General features: G+C 30.3%; 1 protein-coding gene across 1 annotated transcript; it reads left to right on the plus strand.

The window, feature by feature from the left end:
* Positions 1-10,796: 10,796 nt before the first annotated feature.
* CLUP02_17160 (uncharacterized protein) lies at positions 10,797-14,656 on the plus strand (the record flags this gene model as incomplete). Its single annotated transcript, XM_049296075.1, has 11 exons — positions 10,797-11,073; positions 11,123-11,629; positions 11,689-11,785; positions 11,933-11,980; positions 12,202-12,369; positions 12,415-13,029; positions 13,100-13,272; positions 13,327-13,476; positions 13,531-14,155; positions 14,220-14,561; positions 14,593-14,656. The coding sequence occupies 11 exons, from the start codon at positions 10,797-10,799 to the stop codon at positions 14,654-14,656; spliced, it is 3,066 nt and encodes a 1,021-aa protein (XP_049153222.1).
* Positions 14,657-14,693: the final 37 nt, after the last annotated feature.

The raw sequence follows: 14,693 nt of genomic DNA on the forward strand, positions 1-14,693 counted from the left end.
CTAAAATCCCCTCTCTTAGGGTAACTTCTTAGTATTTATTTATTAATAATATATAAACCCCGAGACTTAAGAACGGAAATATTATAAAGAGCTAAGGACAAAAAAGCTAAAAAAGGGCTAGACTCCTACCCAGTTCCTTACTAAGTAATTAGTAATCTATTATAACCTAAATATAAAAGATATAAAAATTTAAAAATAGAAATATATCAGTTTTGTTTTAAATTACTATCTTAGTTATAGGACGATCTAATTCGTTATAAAGTTTTAATTAAAAAAGTACGTAATATAGCTTACGAAGCTAATAAATTATAGTTATTAAATTAGTAAAAGGGCGGCGACTAGTTATAAAAAAATAGTAAAAAGAGGCTATATTTATTATTAAAATAACTACGTTAAATATCCCCTTTTTATAAAAAAAAAGAGTAAAAAGAGCTCTAAGGGGCTAGGCTCTAAGGACTTATTAAGAGTAATATTATAAAAACTATATAATAAAAATACTCGCGCCGAGCTATTATAAAAGCATTATAATAATAATATTAAGTACTTTATATATAATAAAATAGGCTATATATTTAATAAGTACTAAAAGAATAAGTCGGGAGGTAGGGGTAATAATAAGCTAACGTACCCCTAATCGAAGCTAACGTTAATAACTATTTAATAAGTTATTACTAAACTAAAAATTATAGAGGTTAACTCGTTAAAAAATAAGTAAATATAAGTAATATACTTAATACGCTTACGCTAAGTATTAAAAAAGTATTAATAAAAATAATTATAAAAAGTAAGGTAATAGTTCTACGAAGTATTATTAAAAGGCTAGTAGAAGTTAATATAAATATATACTCCGAGATAGATATTATTAATACTAGGCTCGTAACTTACTTAGGGTTAACCCCGGCTACTATTATAGCTCCCTTATTAAAGGACCTTTAGGGTAAAGCCGTAAACTAGAGAAAAGCTTACTAATTAACGCTCTTTTTTATTAACTATTATAAGTAGTTAAGGAAGATTTAGTAACTATTTATTATAGTTAATAAAAATAAAAGAATAATAAACCTTTTATTATTATAATTATTAATAAGCTAGGAGGGTATTCGTATTAATATAGTAATAAATATATAATTATATAAGCCTATTTTGGTTACTAAACTAAAAGTAATAGCTTATAATATTATTAAGAATTGTAAGAGGGTATATATATTATATATTATTATTATAAAAAGTATTACGGGAGTAATAAAAACTAAACTACAAGGGGGTTTATTATTAGAACTATAATTAGAAATAGAGATATTTAATAAGTAATTAGCAAAGGGACCGTAGTTATATAATAAAATAAAATACTTTATTAACTTAGTTCTAAGTATTAAACTACTATATAGTCCTATTTATTTATTAAATAAAAAATAATTTAATAAGCTTCGCGCGTATATTATTTAGAACTTAGTAAACGGTTATATTATACTTTTAATTAATAAAGTTAGGGTACTGATCCTTTTTATATTAAAAAAGGATAGTACGCTATATTTCTATATAAATTACTACGGGCTAAATAAAGTAACTATAAAAAATCGATACTTATTACCGCTTATTAATAAGCTCCTAAATAGGCTTTATAAAGTAAAATAGATCTTAAAAATACATATTAAGAATACTTATTATTATATTTAAATTAAAAAAGAAGACTAATAAAAAATAGTATTCTAAAGCCGATACGGTTATTTTAAATATATTATTATACTTTTCGGGCTAATAAACGTACCCGTAACGTTCTAAGTATATATTTACTAAGCGCTCGCTAATTTACTAAATACTTATTATATAATATATATAAACGATTTAATAATTTACTTAATAATAAAAGAATAGTATACGGAGGATATTAAAAAGGTCCTCTAACGTTTATAGTTATACGGGCTTTTTACTAAACTATTAAAATACTTATTTTATTAAAAAAAGGTCGAGTTCTTAAGTTATATTATTATATTAAAAGAAATTAAGATTAATTCGTTATAAGTACGAACGATTACTAATTAAAAGGCGCTAGAGTTTATTAAAAATATCTAAGTATTCTTAGGGTTTTATAATTTCTATTAAAAGTTTATTACTAAATACTTAAGTATTGTTATATTACTAATAATATTATTAAAAATAAAAAAGGGATAAATAAGGGACTTTTAGTAAACTAAAGAAGTAGACGAGGTATTTAATTAACTAAAAGTCGCTTTTATTTTAGTAATTATATTTACGTATTAAAACCTATAACGTATTATATAAGTAAAAACTAACGCTTTAGTTAAAGTTATTATAATAATCTTATTATAATAAGCTAATAAAAAATAGTAACCCGTTACTTATTAGTTATAAAAGCTTATAAATACGGAGTAATAATAAGCTATAAGTTAATAAAAACTACTTACTATAATAAAAGGGCTAAAATACTAAGCTTATTATTTCTAGGGCTTTTTATAAAAGTTTATAGTTTTAATAAACTACTAAGTACTTAAAAAAGTAATTAATATATTAGCGCAGGACCTTTAAAAAAAGCTCGTAAAATAAGTATATAAACTATTAATATTTAACTTTAATTTAAAATACTAACTAAAGAAAACGAACCTAGTAAACGGTTGATTTAAAAAGCTAGACTATATAAAAAGGGAAGTACTTTATAAAAACGTCCTCTTTATACTAGCTTAAAAACTACGTTTTATTAGCGAACTACTACTTGATATTTAATAAAAAATAATTAGCTTAAAAAGATAAAATAATATTATTAAAGTATATATTTAAGTAATTAAGGCCTCCCTTTATAATCTTAGCTAAATATTAGCTAGTTCTAAAAATAGAGAATCCTCTTTTTTATATTAATAGCGTATTATAGGGCGTACTAATAAAATAATAATAATTATTATTATAATAACTCGAAGTAAAAAAGTAAGAGAGTTATTAATAAACGCTCGTTAATAGTTTAGTAAAAATAAAAAGGAATTAAATAGAGCTAAGGTTATTATATTAAAATAGTATATTTTATACCCTATTATAAAAAAACTTATAAAAAACAAAACGGTATTTATTTTTTATCTCTTATTAAAAATTAAAAAGCTTATTAAAGGACTCTAAACTAAAAACGAGTTTTATATATTATAATTAATAAAAGTTCGTATTACGGCTAGTAAGCTAAGAGTATATTTATTTAATAAATAGGGTATATTATTTTTTAAAAAAAAACTTATTATTCCTTAAATAAAGTCTTTTTAAATAGAGATCCTTTACTAATATTACGATAATTATAAGGTAAGTTATATAGGAGCTACGAAAACTCTCGAGCTAATTTAAAAAATGTTTTACTAAGAAAATATTTAACAAAGTATCTAAAAATACGTTAAGAACTATAAGTATTATTTAGGAGTTATAACTTTAAAATATAAGCTATATAAATAACTATAGTTATTACTACTACCCTTATATTTATTTTAAAAAATATTTATAAACTTTATTACGGGGCTATTACTAAGCGCTTATAATAATAGCATAGAGTATAATAATATCTTAATTATTATTTATTATATAATAAAGTTTATAAAGTTCCTATTTATTATTAAAATACTTAACGTAATATAAATAGTAAGTATTCTATACTAAGAAGTTAAATATAAGTTCGGTATACTAAAAAGTATTATTATAAATAGAAATAAGCTTTTTATAAACGTATTTTAAGAAGAGTTTACTAAAAAATAGGTAATATATTATTAACTATTTACTATATATTATTTATAAACGGACGGCTAAATAGAGTAAACTTATTAAATATTAAAAAGGTATTTAAAAATTTATACTAAGGCCTTATTAAATAAGTAAGTAGCGTAGCTAAAAGAGGCCGAGTTTATATATAATAATAGCTAATACTTTATTATAAAAATATCCCTATATATAGTACTATATAGCTACTACCCTAAGTACGTTAAATATATACTTAATTATAAAGCTATAGTCTAGGGGGTTTAAAAAAGGGTTTAGAAAATTAAAAAAATTAGGGCCTAAGCTACGTAAACGTAAGTATAAGCCTCTAAGAGCTAAGTAGCTTATTATAATAAAAAATATACCCTAAAGGAGTTTAATTATAGAAAAGTCGTCGGCCTATTAATAAAAAATATACGATTTAAAAATAATAAACTAGCACTAAGATATATTAAAATAATAATAGCTAAAAGGGTAAGGAAATAGGCTTACTAAGTATATTTATTAAAATAATATTAGAAAATATATAATATTTTCTTAATTTCTTAGTTTAAGTTATAGGGAAAGTACTAAATAATTAGTAATTAAATAATAAATCTCTTAGAATTAGAGGATAAGTAAGATATTTAAAAAGTTAAAGAAATCGTTATAATATAAAATAAGGGAGGAAACTTATAATATTTTATTAAATAAGCTAAGTAGCTTATTAAGTATAATACGTAAGAGCTTATTAAATATTTTAAAAGGGTAGTAGAAGGAGTTAATAAATTCGAACGCTATAAAAAATATATATATATATAAAATAGGATAATAAACGTTAAATTTATAATAAAAAGTCACTAAAAATAAGTTAATTAATAATATATTATAAAACCCTTTTTATTTAGCCTAGCGCAATTCTTAAAAAAAAATATAGTATTATAACCCTTAGTAATACGTTACTAAGAGATTACTAAAATCTAACTACGTAAGGGGAGTAACCTACGTAATATTAATAATAATAATAGTAGCTCTAGCGTATATTTTTAAAACTTAATAATTAATAATAATAATTTACTTAATAAGCGAGAAGTAGGGAGGCTTTATATACGTACTTAGCTAACTACTTAAAATAAGGCCGTTAACCTTATTAATACTATAATAAGTAAAAAAGAGATAGTTAAAATTATATAAAGTATTATATATATTAATAATAGTAGTTTATAAAGCGTTTACTATTTAGTTATTATTAAAAGCTATAATAAGAGGTATAATAAGAGCTATAATAAGAGGTATAATAAGAAGTATAATAAGAGCTATAATAAGAAGTATAATAGGAGCTATAATAAGAGGCAGAGTAAGAGGTAAAATAGGGAGTATAACGCTATTATTATTAATAATAAGTTAAGAACGGGGGACGTTATTTAAAATAATATTCTCGTAGTTTTAGTTAAGCTAAGGGACTTTAATAATATTAATATTTATAAAGAACTTATTAACGTTAAACTACTTATTACGACCCGTAGTTTTAACTTTAGTATAAATAATAGTTTTATTAAGCTATTATAAAGCCTTTACTTAGAGTAAGAAAAGCGTACTATTAGCCTTATTAAAATTTAAAATAATATAACTAAGGGCTAAGGTACCCTTATTTATATTAAAAAGAGCGTTATAAGTAGGGGTTAGTAAGTTATTAATATTAAAATAATAGCGCTTATTATAATACTAAAAAAGAGAATTTTCTAAGTTATTATTAAGCTCTTTAAATTTAATATCCTCGTATTAGGACTTATTAAACTTAAACTTAAAATTATCTTACTTATTATTATTATTAAGAATATAGTTAGTAATAAAAGTACGCTTTTTAATAAGAGTCCGAGTTTTAGGACTATAAAAAATAGGAGTAGCGCTATATATAATAATAATATAAATAAGTACTTTACTTACTAAGAACTTAGTAATGCGTTTATAAAAAATAAAGAAAATAAAAAACTCTTAAATACGTATAATAATAATACCCTTAGGAATCTTTTTATAGTACTAAGCTAGAGCGTTAAGGTTATTTTATAGAGCGGTTATATAGTTATTATTATAAAAATAAGCTAGTTAGAAGCGATTAAAGAGGGAGATAATTTTAGTCTTATTATTAATATTAAAAATACTAGCTTAAAAAAAGAAATCTAAGTTAGTAAAAAAAAATTCGCTAAATAATTATTAATAACTTATTATAATCGAGATTAATAAGTTTAAATATTTATAGTTAATAGCGAGTTTTTAAAGAGTAGCTTATTTAAAGTAGACTTTTTTTATTTTATTACTTATTAATAAGTTAGTAATATAAGTAGTAACCTTTTTTTATATATTAATAATATAATTAAAAATATAAAGAACGCGGCTACGTTTATAAAAGTTAAGGCTACCCTACTCCTTAGTATTATAGAACTTTATAAGGGTATTTTAAATAAACTAAGTAGCGCTATATAGCTCCTTAAGAACTTAAGAAATATTATTAATTAATATTTTAGTAACGGATTAGTAAGGACTTAATAACTTATAATAAAATAATTTTTTTAATTAATTTAATAAATAATATACTTAGTAATATAAGCGCTAGTAATATAAACGAGCTTATTAATATTATAATATAAACTAGCTAAGTAGCGTATATAGGGAGTACTATTATAAAAATTATAAAAGCCCTTTTTAAGATTATACTCTATATTAAGTATATTTTAAATACGTAAAATAATAAATATTTTAGTAAATACTTAATAATAATATAATAAGAGAGTTATAATTAAGAAACGATATAAAATTAGAATATTATAAAAAAAAAGTATAATTATATAAAAAAGAATTTATAAAACGGTTACTAAATAAAAAGAGAGAAAAAAAAAAATTTACGTAATTAGTAATAGGGGAAAAATCTTTTACTATACTTAATAGCTTAGTAATAATAATAACCGCGAGGTTAGGCGGGCTCTTATATATTATAATAATTAGAATACTTTATTATAAATATATATTACTAACTTAGTAATTAGTTAGCGCGCTATTATTAAATAATAATAATAAGGTATTTATTAAATAAGGAGATAGGAGTAATACCTTATTCTTAAATAAAAAAGAATATTATTAATACTTTACGGAATCTATTATAAATAACAACGTTAATAGCTTTATTATTAGTATTAAAAAAAGATATTACGTAATAACTTTAGGGACTAAAGTTATATAAGGGGGGAGTAATTATAATAGATTTAGGATATAGTTAATAATAAGACGCTAATAACTTAGTAACCGGTATATAAATCGTATTATAAAAGAACTTTTTAAAAAGTAAAGCCCTTATAAAGGACTCTATAAGCTTTAGTCTTATAATATACTTATACTTATATTATAACCTCGCTAGTTAAGTACTTATAGCCTAATTTCTTATATTAAACTAACTTATTATTAGTATTAAAAAGTTCTTATATTTCTTAAATTATCAAATTTATTTACTTATTTATAATAGCTTGCTCCTCGTATACGGGATTATAAAAAACCTTTTTATTAAACTTAATATTTTTTATAATAAATACTTACTTAAGTACGAGTACTTAGACTTTATATAGGTTATGCATTTTTAATATATATCTAACTAAGTATTTTATATACCCGTAAAGAAATACTTTAAACTTTTTTTAATATATATCCCTCTTATAATCTTTATAAAAAGGGTATACTTAGTAGCTATATATATAGAGGTTACTAAAATATAGGGTAACTAGTTTAGAATCCCGTACTTAGTAACCCGTTTATTATTAGCGTTAATACTACTTCTACTAGTTAATTTTTATTATAATAAGCAAATCTCTTTTATTAGCCTCCCGTAAGGTAATATTATAAATAAAAATTACTATTAATATTATTTCGTTTTATAAATTTATAAGGAGGTTTATAAAAAGGCGTATTTTACGAGCTTTAATAATTACGAATTAACTTACTTTTTTAATATTACTTACGGGTTCTTTTATATATAGAAGTAGAAATTCTATTTTAATTCTTAGCTCGTTATATTACGTCTTATATACGTATTTAATATTTATAGTTAAGAGAGCGGTTTTATTATTATTTTTAAAAAAGTAAATTAGAGTCCCTTTTTAATAACGAATCGCTACTTCGAAGCTTTATAGTACGAAAAATACTTCTTTTTTATTTTAGTTTTTAAAAAGAACCCCCTAAGCTACTTATTATATTTATTAGAAGTTATAAATATATATTATTATTTACTAAGAAATAGTTTAAAATAAAAGAGATCTTAGTATATATAGTACTATAACCATAAGGCTCTTTTTAAAAGTAGTCCTTTTAAGATTACTATTTTAGCTTTAAATAATATATATACTTTATACTTAACTTATAATAGAGGTTTAATACGCATAACTACCTCAAGTTTTATATAGTAATTAATAAAGAGTATTAGGTCCGAAATAACTTATTTTAAAATACTAAAAGAGCGCGCTATTAAACTTTTTATCAGTATGTTAATATAAGTAACGGAATTTTTTATAGCTAATTAGTAATATAATACTAACTAGGCTCTATAAAATACGCTTAAAGTTTATAAAAAAAGGATAGGATTAGAAGAGCTTATATTTAAAGAAGACTAGATTATTCTTTTAAATAAGCTACTTTTTAATAATACTTTTATAAAGCGTTCTTTATTATAAAATATAATTTAAACCGTAATACTAAAGTACGCTTTTATTTAGTAAAGTTTTTAAAACTATATTAATATAAAATCCCTTAATATAAGCGACGTTTTAGAGCTTTAGATTATAAGTTCCTTTTCCCTTAGGTCCGTTTAAAATACCCTTTATAATATAAGTACTACGTATAGTAATAAGTAGTATAATAATTCCTAATTTAATATAGTCTTTATTACTTAATAATATATAACTCTCGGGTTTAAATAGGCTTTTATTATTAATTAAATATATTATTTTATAACTATTTATTATTTTACTCTAAAAAAGGGGGTAAGTGCTATTTATAGGGGTACTAAAAATTGCGTTTATTTTTAAGTCCTAATTCTTTATAAGTATAATAACTACGTAGCCCTCGTCTTAGTTTATTAATAAGCTTATTATAAGTTAGTTAGAAAATCTTTTTAAAAACCTAGGTTTTTTAAGAGTTCTATTATTCCTTAACTAACTAGCTTTTTAAACTTATTATAAAGTAATTTCTATTTATTTAATTTAATAATAATAAGGACTTTTTTTATATAGCTTTTTAGTATTCGTATTAATAACTTATTAACGTTTTAGCTTATAAGTACTTATTCTAATTTTTAGTATACTATAAGGCGTTATAAGTATACGTAATTATAAAAATATATAACGTTACTCTTATTATTTATATTATTAATTAAGTTAAAGCGTTTAGTAAAAATAGAATAAGCCCCTCTTTAATTTAAAAATTATTTAATATATACGTTTTAAATTACTAAGCTAAATATATATATAATCTTTTTAAGGGTCCTTATATACGTTCTAAAAGCTATTAATTTACTAAAGGTCTTATATATACGTTAGCCCTATATAAAGTTAAGTCTAAACTTAACTATAACTAGGAAATTAAGTATAATAATCTCTTTATTAATTTTTAAAATATTATATATTTTAGCTCGGAAGTAAATAAACTATTACTCCTTATATTAGTATTAGGGGTTAATTTTAGTCCTCGCTTTATTAAAGGCTTATTAATACTCCTCTTAAACCGCATTCTTTATTATTAGTTCGGAGAATATAAATTTTTATTTTAAATATTTAACGATTTATTATATACTAAACTTAATACCGTTTTTAATAGCTTTTTAAAATACGTATTTATATAATATAGCGTTAATTACTTTTATTAATTACTAAGCGAGGACTTTAATATATATATTAATAATATTATATTTATAAGCTATAAGTTATTTATATTTAGTATTAAGCTCTTATTATTTTTAAATACTCTTAAGTATATAAATCCTCTTTATAAATATAATATAAAAATAAATTTATTTATATAAAGTAAGTAGTATAGTTAGTTTTATAAAAAAAAACCTAGCTTAGTTTTATAAGTTACTTATATTTAAAAAAGTTAAAAAGTTTATACTAAGAGTTATATTTAAAAGTTATTAATAAAAGATTTCTTAGTTTTTTTAGTTATTCTCGAACGCTTTATAACGGGCTTAATAAGCTCGTAGTTCTTTTTTATTATAAATTATAACTAATTATTTAAATTCTAAAAGTAAAATAAGTACTATAGAGGGGTCGAGGAATATATTAAAATTTAAAGTATTCAAGTCGACGTATTTCTAAACTTTAATACCCTTATTTATAATACGAAGTACGTTAAACCATTTAATTTAATTATCGTAATTAGTTAATTTAGCTTAGGTTAAAATAAATATAAGTAAGTTAGTTATTTTAAAAAGATTATAAAAATCGTATTAATAAGTGCGTTATCGTAATATAAGGTCTTAATTAAGAGCTAGGCTTATAATTATTACGAGTTATAGTACGTAATAATAAGTATATAGAGTATAATAAAAGTAGCTTAATTATTAAAGTAGAAATAAATAAAAAGAAAAGGTCTATATATATAATATCTAAGATAGATACGTAATTTAGTACGTAACGGGCATTTTATGAGGTGCGATTACTATCCCTGTTATGTGACATAAGCCTTAACTCCCCGGGTCCCCGCATTCAGTGACTCCCCCACAACCTCCGCGCTATAGCGATGCCCTGTCGAGAGGTCGTCGGAATCGTCCCGTAAGTCGGATGTATTATCCCAAGGTCACTTTAGACGGCCTGCGATGTGTATCTCTTAGCGGGGAGATGTCACTATCCCCGATTCCATGCCGTTATCAAGCGGCTTGTGTGACGGCAGTCATCACTGCCAACAGTCGAAGGGCCTGCGGAGTGGCGTGATATTGTGGTGACAAAAGCGAGATGATATTCAGTTCATACATTAACAAGGTTTCCCAAAGTACTTCTACACTACCTTTACTCACGTTGTCTACTCGCCAAACCACCATAATGTCGGTATCGTGGCAGAGACTCATTCGTTTTGCTGCAAGCGATGGGCGAATCCTCCGAGGAGAGCCCATCCTCCCTCATGAGGGATTCGACCTGGGAAACACTACCGAGGAGACAAGTTTGAAGGCAAGAGTTATCGAGGGCTCTGACATATATGACACCTCAGGGAAGACCAAGGTCACCGATGAGGTTGTTGTAGTGAAGAAGCTTCTCGGCCCTTTAGCGCAAGAGGATGTGCCTATTCTCCGATGTGTAGGGCTGAACTATGCAACGCACAGTAAGGCAAACGCACTGCATGATAAGCTAGATACTAACCACGTTCTCAGTCAGAGAGGCCGGCCGCAAGCCGCCGCCGTTCCCTTTCATCTTTTTCAAACCCAACACAACTGTTCTGGACCATGACGCAGATGTGATCATTCCCAAGATCTGCCAGGATGACCAGGCCGACTACGAAGGCGAGTTATGTCTTATTATCGGAAAAGACGCCAAGGATGTATCTGTGTCAGATGCGCTGAATTATGTTGCTGCGTACACTTGTGGCAACGACATCTCATCAAGGAAACTCCAACGTGATGCTGCGTTTGCAGGGAACGTGCCACAGTGGGGGTTCTCCAAGGGATTTGACACGTTTGCACCTTTGGGACCCTGTCTCGTTCGACCTGATCTTGTTGGGGACCCCAAATCGCTTCACCTTGAGACAAAGGTTGATGGCGAAGTGAGGCAAACTGAGGGCGTTGATGATCTTCTGTTCGATTGTGCCTACATTATTTCCCATCTATCCTCTGGGACTACACTGCAGAAGGGCTCGGTCATTATGACGGGCACACCAGGAGGTAAGATTCCAGCACCCACCTGTTGATCGTTCCTTGTACTGACTTAAGGGCATGGGAAGGCGTTGGCGCAGGTTTCAAGCCCCCAAAATGGCTTGCTCCTGGAAACAAGATGGAAGTCACTATCACCAATATCGGGACGCTAAAGAACGGCGTCAAGTTCGCATAGATCTCGCAAGGTTTAGCTTGGAAATGGGCTAATTGAAGGCGGAGAGGCAGGATAAGTTTCTCATTAAACTCGATGTTGCTGCTATTCGTCCGAATGAGGGGCTTTTCCTGTCTTTAGAGTAGCTCACAAGTTAACAGTGCTACTGTTCCACAAACATTGATGGCCCGACAGACTCACAGAAAGACGTAGAATAAGCAATGTAAGCTCTCATTGCCAAAGAGCCAGCTCCAAATGGCCTGAATCCCGCGCTAGTCGGGCTATTTCTTAGCGAGTGGCGGGTAAGACCTAGCCTGTCAGCTTGCCCAGGCAGCTACTTTAAAGATGTTTCGCAGCGTGAATGATCAAATCGTGCTTGGGTGATCTACGCCAACTTGGGGTAGTGCTTATGACACAAATTCACACTTAGGCGCCCCTTCGTGGCGGTGACAATGCGAGCATTTTCATGGGCTTCCGGATCTAAAAAAGGGAAGAGACCGCCCCGGAACATGGAACTTTACGGAGAGGCTGAGGAGCTCGATCTTGGTACACCGATAAGCTCGCAGGACAACACCCGAGACGCCCACATTTCGCATGCGTGACAGCGGCACAGCGGCAGGCAAACCTTCGTGATGGATTCAAGAGGGCAGGATGACGAGACGCGTCAAGTACGGCGGAAACCAGTCCCCTCGTACGTTCCGCCGCTTGGGTACGACGAGGCCCTGCTGCTCTCATCTGCGCATACCCACGTCTACGATTGGGAACAGGAGCTTGAGTCCACGGCACGCCCTTCCGACGAACCGCGAAGCACGGAGATTGGAAGAGATCTACACTCCAAGTCAACCTTTGCGAGCGGCGAGACGGATTACGAGCTGGTGAAGACATCGAGCGCCGAGAAGACGAGGAACAACACAAGGCGGTCTCCGCGACGTCGATGGCAGATCCTGAAAGGGTGGTGGCCAGAGATCATATGGTGCTTGGTCAGCGTTGTATGCATCATTGTTCTCATCTCGGTGCTGAGGTCGTACGACAACCAGCCACTGCCGAACTGGCCCCTTGGTCTGACGCTCAACACCGTCGTGGCCTTCATCTCTACATTCTGTCGCACGTCGTTCGTTCTCCCAGTCGTCGAAAGTCTATCGCAGTACAAATGGAACTGGTACAAGTCGCCGAGGCCATTGGGCGATTTTGCGGTCTTTGACGAGGCCAGTCGCGGGCCGTGGGGCAGCTTGAAGCTGCTGCTCAGGACGAAGGGCCGGTATGTGATTCACCTTAAGCTAAGCAGGTGTGATTCGATAGTAGAGCACTAATCAGGCGAGATGGTACAGGCTAGTTGGAATTCTCTCGGCTGTCATACTGGTTTCTGGGATTGCGACCTCAACGCTGACACAATCCGTTGTCACTTACCCTACTCGTCAGGTTGCGATTCCCGGAAACGAGACCGCACTTACACGAAGGAACAATGAGTACTTCTGGGCGACTGCCAACGGACCTTCTCGAAGTTCGTCATCTAGCCCAATTGATACATGTATTTTCAAAGTTGACCTTTTAGCAGGAGATATCATGTTCCCGATCAACCAGATTATTCCTCGAAGTCTTTACACCCCACCTAACGAGGTAATGCCATATTACCAAGCTAGCTGCCGATCGAACAACTGCACCTGGGACGACTTCACCTCACTTGCCGTATGCGTTGACATGAAGAGTAGGAGCATCGCCACACTACTTTTACCCTCGTTCGTGAACTAATTTCTTTCAGATGTCACAGACCTTCTCGAGACTGATGGCGACCCCATCGAAATGGGCACGCACTCCACGCTTCCGAACGGCTTGAAGTTACAGAGAAGCTATGGGTATGGCAATTTGAACATCTCCAGCGGCCCGAGTCTAGCATTCAACGGTACCGACGCCATGGGAGCCAAGATATGGAACTTCTTCGTGGTTAACGGTCCCCGGCTACGAGCCACTGAGATCATGCTGCATTGGTGTGTGAACACATACAGGGTCACAGTTCAGGACAACCTCCCCGTCACGCAAAAGGTCGCTTCCTACACGAATCCGCAGACGGGAGAGGTACTTGTGGAGACTTATAACATGACCAGCAACGTGACATACTTGACATCTCCAGACAACCCGGGCAAGAAGTATGTGGCCGACGGGATGGGACCTGCTGAGATTGCTGCCATTCTCGACTCGACTCTATCGGGGACCTACATTGACGGTGGTACATACATGTTTCAGAACGGGACCCAAATCTATGGGACAGCTTTATCGCGAGCTGCAATCGGTATCAATGAGACAACCGAGTCTCAGAAGCTGGATGACGCCCTGTTTACAACGCTTCGCAACCTTACTGAGAACATTGCCAGTGGCCTCACGAATGCGTAAGTACTCGGGGAATCTTGCGTTCCTGTTGAGCGTACATGAATAAGAGCTGACGCCGTGAAGTCTCTTGGTCAGTAACGTCAGCGGGACTGCGTGGCTGGAGGAGAGATTCGTCTCGATCCGGTGGCCTTGGTTGACGCTACTGGCGGCTCAGGTCGGACTCTCGATTCTGACCTTGGCCATCATCATGGTGGAGACCGCTAGTCTAGACATTGAGATTGTCAAGGGCTCGCCTCTCCCGGCACTCTTGGCAGTGCACCCAGATGAGAAGAGTGTGCTACTAGCGGATCATGTCGAGGAAACACCCAACAAGGATAGCAGGCTACCGCACCTGAGGGCATCAGGTATTACCGGAGGGCTACGGAGAGACGGAGAGTACTGGGTTCTTCAGGGCATCAAAGGACGGTGAACATGACTTGACATGACGAGTTTATAGAAATCCATTCTTCCTGGCCACTCTGTCTCTCGTCTTAGCAATCTGCAACTCTCGATGCCCGTAACTCATATGCCGCAGCTCGGAGTCCTTGATTCGCCACA

The sequence above is a fragment of the Colletotrichum lupini genome, chromosome 9 (assembly GCF_023278565.1).
Source record: "Colletotrichum lupini chromosome 9, complete sequence".
Classification (NCBI taxonomy): domain Eukaryota; kingdom Fungi; phylum Ascomycota; class Sordariomycetes; order Glomerellales; family Glomerellaceae; genus Colletotrichum; species Colletotrichum lupini.